The sequence below is a fragment of the Suillus subaureus genome, assembly GCF_016647635.1.
Source record: "Suillus subaureus strain MN1 chromosome Unknown BJ212scaffold_475, whole genome shotgun sequence".
Lineage (NCBI taxonomy): Eukaryota > Fungi > Basidiomycota > Agaricomycetes > Boletales > Suillaceae > Suillus > Suillus subaureus.
Window position 1 is genome coordinate 1 of NW_024539031.1, and position 10016 is coordinate 10016.

Below are 10016 nucleotides of genomic sequence, written 5' to 3' on the forward strand. Positions count from 1 at the left end.
GTCCCGCTGAAGGGTTTTTCGGCAAGCGCAGGGTATACACTCCGCAGCTGGACCCTTAACTCCTTCAAGACTGACCGCGGTATCCATAGGCCGTTGTCTGGGTCAGAGGCGATCGTACGCGGGGTTGATATGGTGGATCCAGGAACTGCGTGGGTGTGTCCAGCAGCGTGGATTGCAAATTTGACAACATTACGATATGTTGGCTACAAAAAAGCTCGGTCAACGTCAATTACGATGAATGAAATTGACGGGCCAGGAAGGGGGGAATAAACTAGAAAATGGTACGCAATGTCGATGTCGGAGCGTGTCAGACTGTGCTAGGGATCGTTAATCAAAGCCTTCAACTGAATGTCAGTGGCATGGTGATCGATGATCAGTGATCACTGAGATTCATGGTTGGGTAATGTGTGGGACACGACAGAAAATATTTCCATACCGTTGAGAATACGCGGAGATAAGTGGTAAGGAGTTCTGCGCACGTGTGTTCCCAGACGTTCAAGGCAACAGACATGACACAAACACATGTATCAAATCACATGTGTAATAGATATAATGAGGTTTGAAAAATTAGACCACTTGATGAAGTAAAAACATTCTTGGAATAAACTTGGAAAAATGATGACTCACTGGGAATACGTAGAAGCCGGTCCTGAAATCAAGTACGACAGGTGTCTTGCGATATTCTTCTGCCTCTTCCGGCGTAAGTTGCATCGTCGCTACGCATTGACTTTTGAGATAGTTGACATGTAAAAAGTACAAGTAGTATCACATCAGATTGAGCCAAGCACCGGAAACCTTGCCTACTTACCCCGTAGCAAGACACTTTCCCGTCAGGTTTAACGACGGGAATGCGCTCGCAGTCCACGAACCAAGAGCAAGGACCACTACATTAGCCTCGTATTCAGAGTCGTCGGCACAGCGGACTCCTTTTGTTTGTCCACGTTCGTCCTTGACCAATTCTTGAACTACCTTGCCAGGCAGGACTTTGACACCGCGTTTCTTCACATGTTCCATGAGGAGACCGACTGCACGTTCAGCCTCTGCCCAACCACCATCATGATTGGTGTAGCTTGTAGAAGAGACGTCCAACGACGTGAATGTCCCAAGTCTACCAGAATTGTGAAGGTCCGTAGGAAACTGTGCTCTGATGGATGCAGGACTATCTAAGCGCTCGACCTTGGCGCCGTGCTTGAGATCGTTGATAATAGACCGCTCAGTGTATGCATCGCCCAAGTTGAGGACACCGCACCTGTAGTATTTGATACTATGGTTATAATCTACTCTCAGCGAGAGAAAAAATGAAACGCAGACTCATGGTAACAGTCTTGCCACATATCATTGCGCCATTCTTCGATCGCCTGGCGGGCAAGCCGCGTGTATTCTGGATCGCCGTAACAAGAACGAACCACTTGATACTGAAGTTAAGCTATTCGATGTCGCAGAGGGGCACTAGAAACAACAAAACACCTTTATTCATGTCAGTGCTCGCTGCATCGACCGCGGGCAGATGCTCAGCACGATCGAGTACCGTCACACCGGTGTAGCCACGCTCGAGCAGGTGGTAAGCAGTGGACAAACCAAAAGCACCCGCGCCGACGATGACCACTACAGGCTTTGGAGAGGAACTTGAGCTTGTCAGTGACATTACCGTACTACGTGGACGTGGTGGTAACAAGCTATGACTCGGAGCCTTTGACCAGTTCAACAATGGTAGACTGCCTCCGCGGCCATTGCAGGGCTCTATGCAAAATCGAGAAGGAACGACTGTCTCTAGTACCGATTTAATGAGACTATAGTTTGATCCACTAAGAGTATCGATTCGGATTTCAGACTCATGCTATCGCTGGCACACCGTTGCACCACGGCTAAAGACTGTTATTTGTGGTATGTATGAGCCTGATGAGCCTGATACGTACTTCAAATCTCCACATTCCAGATCTTAGTTGACACGGACCACCCAACCTCTCAGTAGCCTGCGACTGTGCTCTAGTTCGATCCGAGGGACTCGGAAAACATCTCTGGCATTCTATTTGTGCTACTGGCGGTCGTGACTTCCTAACGTTATCTCCTTGAAGAGTTTTTCACATACAGTAACTACTCTTCAACGTGGTTGACATTCTAGGCTCGGGACCAGCCTGACTTATATAATCACGGAGTCCCAAGTTATAGCCACGTGACCTCACATCAGTCTGGATACGACTCACGAAGAATCTTCATTTACATCAAGCAACTCCCTGGCTGCATAATACCTCTCGTCGACACTAAGAGACCGCACGACCTTGCTGAGCCGCATAGACAGCTGTCCGAACACTCAACTTCAGACGAATCGTTTTGTTAATTGCATATGTATCGAGGGTATCGCCACCAAGCATACCCACATTCAACGCTTTCTATGGCCGTCCATTATGACCAGAATTCTTTGGTTTCTAACACCGATTCCTCACGCTTGCTGATATCGGATCTCCATGACATTTGGCGACGTTAATTCTCAAGAAAGACCGATACAACAGCGAATAGAGTTGACACGGGACACACTGACACCGGAATGTTGTCAATCCAGTCATGAACGTACTTACATGACACAAGATGTTGTCAACGCATGATGAGTACAGCCAACGTCAGTAACAGTGAGCTTGATCCTATACTATACTGGCGCCTACACACTCCTGGCTTGGTCACCGTAGTTCCGCCCGGAAAAATGATTTGTTACAGGCTTTGACCCCACAGAGTCGCCCAACTCGATTGGGAAAAGAAAAGAAGGTCAAGATGGCACACTTTGAAGATCTGATTATCCAAAGTAATATCCTATAACCCTGAGATATGGAGGGCGGGCTTCATTCGAAGACAGGTACGAGAATCGATCACGAGAATGGAGTGCGGTAACAGAACCTTGATGGAACGCAACGATGTCAAGTCGAAAACCACGCCGCAGCTGTAATGGTCCGATACGAGGATGATACGCGATGACACAGACCGCATGCCAGTGAATCAAAACAGAATGCAGAATGCACGCACATATATGGAGCAACGATATCGACAGGGGGTCCCGCACTGTATGTACTCCGACTCACCGTGGGTCAGGCCTCAGGCTCGGCGATGCCGATTGATCCAACTCAACCGCATTTGTGAGAGTCCGGAAACACCCTCTGAGAAATCGCTCATTTTTATGTCAAATATTATCGGGTTTCAATAGATTTCGAGCGAATCTCCTAGGGGCAGGAGACGGGTGAGATCCGTCCGGCAGGTCAACTTTATGGATCATGAAGTAGCATAATATGCCGCGTTTTGTTTATTACCGTGGCGTCCTATCGGTGGCGGGGGAATAACTTTTTGCATGAATGGTCTAGAGAACGTAGAGTGTGAGTATGATCAGCATGACAGTGCCACAGGCGCCCTTTCCTTTTGAGAAATTTGTCCCTCATCCAAGACCTCGACAAGGGAACATCACGCCAATATTTCGATTTCTATCAAACATGTTGTCGCCACTGGCATACATGGAGAACCTCTAAAATAAACGCAGCTATTGAAACAACAGATACTGAATAACACTGAGATCCGTCCGGTGGGCCAACAAGCCGGCGCATGTGCGCCGTGACCACGCTTCGAGTAACGATACACATAGTTATCGCCGCAGGATGTGGCGAACCTTGTGCTGCATGAGGAAAGGCGAGCACTCGTGGTGGAGTTGGCGAGGAAAGGGCTAAAGCTAGATTGGAAAGCCCTTCTTCAGCTACTCAGGAAAAGGCTTCGCACCCAGACCATGATCAAATCAGAGAATTTGATTAAGAGTCCGTATGTCGAAGTCGAATATAATTATTGTTCGTCTATACTTAGAGGAACACTTGGAGCGTGTGCCAAGTCCCCGCGGGGTAGGGGGGTTATATTGCGAGCTCTAGAAATTTATCAGTTGTCAGCTAATCTCCGAAACATACGAATGAATTAGGCCCACCCCAGACAAAGACGCATGAGGACGGTACTTCGAATGTAGCCATGACGTCTCATGAAACTCGCTTCGGAGTTTTTGCGGTGGGAAGTTCATTATCGGCGCCTCGTCCTGCTGCGCTTGCAGTTGTTGAGCACATGGCTTCTAGGACAGCGGCGGCGGTGGGGGAAGTGAATTAGACCCTGGCACACAATGTTGATATTGATTACCAACCACGGAAACTCACCCATGACTTGCCGGGGGAAAATCATCTGCTGAGTGAAGAGAGAGGATCGGAGAGGCACATGTTGTAGCCGCTCTAGTCCGAGCCTGAGCCTGGGATACTCGGACAACATAGTCCATTGTGCAGAAAGTAGCAGGACTGGCTTGGAGACTCCCGGAGATCAACCTCTTGACCTCCGAGTCTCATACGTGCCAGGGCTTTCAGGGAAGATGGGAAAGCCTCGTGGTAACAGCTCGATCGAAATATTTACTCACGATGCGAATCGCGACCGTGACGGAGGATGTGGTGGTGCAAGTCTTGCTGAACATCGTGCGGCCGTCACGGTGTTTCACAAAATGTCAACGATACCTACGGTTCCGGTTACTATCATGCTATGCCTGTAGCACTTGCTCCTGCACCTGTTCAATACCAAGAATCAAGAGACTTTAACGCGTCAAAAAAACACTATTAGACACGTATCCTAAATCTATCCGAGAGGCCTGTTATACATGATTTAGACAGGGAATCTTTGAACAGTGTAGGAAATAAATGCGTGCGGGCTAGTATATATGCATGCAAGGGAATAAGGGATGTCGATGATCAAATACAGTCTTATGAATATAAAACAAATAAAAGTAGGAGGATGACAGTGTTATAGACATCGACTGCCTCTCCGAACCTGCTCGGGCTGTCAGTATGTAAGGACCTGGAAGTCAGCCATCGTGGAAGGACTACGAGAGCTCCTCACAAGCCCTCGATGCCTTCAAGCATCCCTACCACGACCCGCCCGACCCTTCCATCTCTAATCGCCTCACAAATGACCGAAATCCCATTCCCAATCGTTCCATCCTCACCCTCTAGGCCATCCCGCATCCCAAACACATCCCCCCTAAGATTTCCAGCCCCGTGCATTCGCACGCCAAGTGTCACTCTCACAAACTCGTAGAGTGCACGCGTTCGAGGCGCGAGGTACTTGCTTGCTGGGGTGGGCCCGCGCCATGCCACCCCCGTCTGCTCAGCACTCGGGCTTGCACCGCGCACCGCGAACGGCTGTACGCCAAGATACGCGCACCGTAACTCCGTCAGCTTGTTCACCAGCCCCGCAGCAACGGATGTAATGAACACCGGGAGTGCGCTCAGCTCTGCGCCTTGCACTGGAGAAGTCGAGAGGGCTGTGACGAGCGGTACTACGCATGCGCTTGCAACCTTATACATCCGTGCGTTTGTCTCGAGCGTTGTTGTGTGATCGAGCGTCTCTGTGAGTGCTGGGATGATAGCTACTACGAGGGAGGTAATTGTCGTGTTATCAGTGAGCGAAGGGAAGGTGTTGAGGAGGGATGAGCGGATGAGTCCTGGGAGCGCCTCGTGCAGCTCCTCGCCGAGTGCACGGAGATCGAGTGCCTGGCATATCACCATGAGGTGTGATGCAGCGAGAAGAGTGGACACTTCGAGTGCAGTGAGAGTGTACCGTGCTGAGATGAGCGCGAGTGAACTGTAGGGTTGAAAAGGTTAGTTAAGGAAGGAGAGAGAGAAAAAGGATGTACTTGACACTCTGATTGTGCATCTCAGCGCTCACATTGCCCACGCCAACGTTCATTCCACCAAGCGCATTTAACTCGCCCACATATGACGCAGCGGCGATATCAACACCCTGTCCGCGTAATTGCAATAAGCCATCCCATCGACTACAACCAGACCAAAATCACGCACCTTGAACGCGAAATCCAATCCGACCTCTCCACCCGCCAAATTCGGGAACAAGCCCCGATTCATTGCCGGGTTCACAATCTCCGTAAGTTGCACGAACATCAGCTTCCCAATGTGTGCGAGGCTGAGACGGACGTGGTCCATCGCGTTCGTCAGGGCAAGTGCTTGGAAGTTCCCTGCGTGGTGAACCTGTCCGGTCTGGTTATTCGACGCGGAAGGGGGCTCAATGAGCGGGTTATCGGTGGCTATTGGGGTAAAGGATGAGTTGGTATGTGGCTACGGGGTTGGGACGACCTACTGGAGTTAACCTCAGTCGTGACTACTTGTGCTGCATTTGCGAGGTCCTCAAATTGAGGACCGAGCCATTGGGGGGCTGTGCGGAGAGAGTAACTGCGGTAGTTTAGCGTTCAATTTTGGTAGGACTAAGGAGATCAAAACTTGCCGATCCTGTCTCAACACCCCAGCATCATCCTCAATCTTGACTTCTACCTCATGTTCACTCGCAAAGGAAGATCCGGCGAGTAGAGCGTGCATGAGACGCGCGGAATGAATCTGGATTGAGCCACCAGGGAATCGTGAGTGTTTGCAATGTGAAAAATGCATTGTGTTTCGCAAGATAGTCACCACAAGAAAACGAAAAAAAGGAAGAAAAGAATCAGCTCTATTAACCGCGTGAAAAATCCGAAAAAACGCACCTGTCCAATGTGCGGCCTTGCCTCGCTAACGAAGGGATCAAAGCTGCCCCTTGCGCCGAGCATCGCTTCAACGGACATGGCCGTTAGGACCTATAACCGCAGACAAGTCAGTCCGATGCAGGACGCGAAGGTCAAGCATAAAAATACTCACAGCACCCAACACGCTCACTCCTCGTGCGCCTCTCACAACCAGTGCACTCACAGCTGCACTAAATGCCGTGCCATTCAGGATACCCAAGTGCTCCTTGCTTGAGAGCGGGAGGGGGGTGATGCCGGCGACCTGCAAGGCCTGTGGAGCAGGAAGGAGTGCGTATGATCCGTAATTGTCCACTTTGAGAGTATCTGTAGGTAGGTTAAGGGTATCGGCTGAGGGTGGGAGGGGGGTGGACGCAGAGAAGGGAGACAATTCGGGTGAGGAGTGCGGCGAAGATGTTCCGGTTGACAAGGGGGTTGAGGAAGTACTGGATATGGCTGAAGAGGGGTGGGGCAAGGGAACCCAAGCCCTGATAGCGGGGTTTCCAATGAGTGTTGCAGCAATGTAAGAAAGGGAAGACAGGTCTGTGAGAAGGGAGTTGATTAGGACCTCAGCAAGGTAAAGAACAAGAAACAGATTACTCACCTCCACTGGCACTGACGCTGCCTCTCATAGGAACGACTGGAGTAATACCTTTGTTAAGGAGCTCTGTCATTTTCTGGACAAGTTCCCAGCGGACACCACTGTGTCCGCGCATGAGACTGTTAGCGCGAACAAGGAGAGCAGCACGTGTCCAAGGGGGTGGCATTGTAGTGCTAGTGAATGGATCAGAGAGCGGTGCGGGGGAAGGAAGAGCGTTGCTATTGAAAGAAGAGAGGGTAGGGATAGCAGTAGAAGAACTCGGTGCGTAAGTAGGGAGAATGACGCCAGCATGCTGGTGCTGGAGGAGAGCAGCACCGAGTGCAATGGGGTCATCTGTCCTTGTGTCCGCGCTGCCACCAAACCCAGTACTGACACCATAGACACTGATGCCTGCTGCAACCTTACTCTCGATGACAGCACGGGAGGCAGATACTTTTGCTTTGACATGTTGGTCATCAGTAAGTTGGATTTTAATTGAATTACTGCCAGCAGATGAAGGTGGGTAAAGCGCAATAGCAGCAATTTGAGAAAGGGACAAGGTAGACCCAGTGATGGTGATCGGTGATCCTGTGCTGTAGGAGGAATGAGTACTAGAAGTACCTGAATGAATAGGATTAACATACAGGTAGGTGTCGAGCTCCTTGACGTCCTGGACATATTGGGAGACGAGAGCGTGAGTGGCCATTGTGTTAATGTCTAAGATGAATGAGGATGAGAGTTATGAGTGCTGGCAGGTATTAAGTGGTTTATATAGCTCTGTCGGTCCGAGTTAGAATGCAAGCTTCAGAACGGATACTTGCTGGGTTTTATATTTCTCTTCGAGCGGCGTGATCCGCCCGTGAAAAATTGAAGCAGTTGCACTTTCTTGTGAACAGGTTTAACTGGCATGACACAGTATGTGACACAGCACTTTAAATGTAGACGCTCACAGGATCGAGATCCATACCGTTCTCTTCGCGACCCCCCCTCTGGGTTGACCCCCCTGGGGGGGTCAACTCAATCTATGATCCGTGCCAGCAACGTTCTTACTGTCACCGTGGTACTAGTTCAAAGTTCAATTGAAACCGTGATTATGGAAGGTACTATCACCATACTTTCGCGGGAGAACCGTATACTAATGGTACCCGTGACGGATGTCCATATGATACAAACGTTCAGTTGAACGTAGCATGATCCTCGTAATCTGGCTTCAGCCTGTCGCACCAGCGAAATCATAACCCTGAAACTATCATGTTTCCCGGGTAGTTCGCAGTATCCGTCCTACTTCTCAAATGTCCTCCGATTCCAAAATACAGATAGGCTAGTACGTACTACTACCATTCGCGATCTCCTTCTTCATTTCCGAGTTGTGCAGAAGCTCAATCTGATTCGACGACGCTGAAACGAACGCTCTTCTAAGCCACGTCCTCAATTTGCTGGTTTTCAGTTTCACTCATGTTTGGGTTGTTTCCTGCGATATCCGCAGTTGACCCGTTGGCCTATTCCCATCCCATGTCACAGGCTTTTGGGGCAAGCATGCATAATCAAATTATCTCCACTTATCTCAATGATGCTGCCAGGGTCATTTTTGTAGTTATCCTTTCCCGAGGACGCTAAACCTACGCAGCTGTGACCCTTCTTTCTTATCTTATCTGTTGTATTGTACTGTCTGATCTCCCAATGCAGTCGGCACGTCTATTCATCAAAGCTTACTCGTAAGCAAATCTACGAATCTCACTTATGGGTAGTACATACTAACTTGAAGTATACCAAAGCCTGGGTTTCTAGGTCCCTAATGTCATTCAGTCGGCAGAGACCCCATTTTTCGTTTCCCCTGGTAGCAGTCCACCCAATGATTCAAGTCATACATCTATTGTGTTAGGTAATCTGATTATCGACCCTTCACTCCCACTCGCAGGCATACTAGTATCTTCAACGTCGCGTATAACCAACTGAATCAAGTTCCATCCGTTCTGGCATAAACTTCTACCTGCCGGCACTTGTTTCGAGTCTCAGTCGGCGCAAATACATCGTCTTCTGAAGTAGAATTCTCAGAACACCCCAGCCGGTTTCAGATTTGAGATTGCTGAGGATCTTCCATTCGCCTCCTAAGTCCTGCGCCCCGAGCTGCGTCCCGAACATGCTTGCTCGGGGCGGCATGCGAGACCGATTAGTAAGTCCCCCATGAATTTAACTTGATCCAATCTAGTAGTGCTACGTACTGCTATCAGATGCCATTTCATACATAACCCGTATTGGCTCGTCATTGGCAGAACGGTAACTTGTCACTAGCCCCAGAGCGCCGTATTCTGCCATTCGTTGGTGGTCATTCCCCGCCTTTTTATCGGTACTTACCGCGGACTAGCCTTCGCGCAGGCTTTTCAGTATTACTCTAGACTTCTTGCGCCCACTCGGCTACACTACCAACCGATTGCGATAATGTATGTCAGATTGATGAGTCGTGGGAAGTGGCTGCGGCCGTGTGTGTGAAGCGTTCTAACAAACTCTCATTATCTGCTAATATTAGGCTGCGGGTCGCCGATCAACACCCTCTATCACGTCACGATCGGACGAACCGTATTATAGTGTCCTCGTGTTCGAGGCCTGCAACAAAGCTTAACGGTCAAACGTTTCAGAACAGGACAGGCAGATTACAAGGACAATACGTTACCCAGTCGTCACCACCACAGGTGTGTGGTGCACAGGAAACTTTAAAAATAGGTTGGTCAACGGAATTGTCATTGTGGTAGGTTAGACTGGCACATTGTTACCCGAAATGATTACCGCATCAGGTCATCATGTAATCAGAATTCGGCACAGGATCAGGTTAGCACTTGTTCTTTGTCTTCGCAGTGATAGCACTTCAGTAATTGA

The 10016-nt window shown here is 49.5% G+C and overlaps 1 protein-coding gene across 1 annotated transcript; it reads right to left on the bottom strand.

Moving 5' to 3' along the window:
• Nucleotides 1–1645, bottom strand: BJ212DRAFT_1538641 (FAD dependent oxidoreductase; the record flags this gene model as incomplete). Its single annotated transcript, XM_041341830.1, has 5 exons — nt 1–203; nt 628–727; nt 809–1249; nt 1306–1408; nt 1468–1645. Coding segments are annotated over 5 exons (1025 nt in total), but the record flags the coding sequence as incomplete, so codon positions are not given.
• Between the last annotated feature and the right edge of the window lie 8371 nt (nt 1646–10016).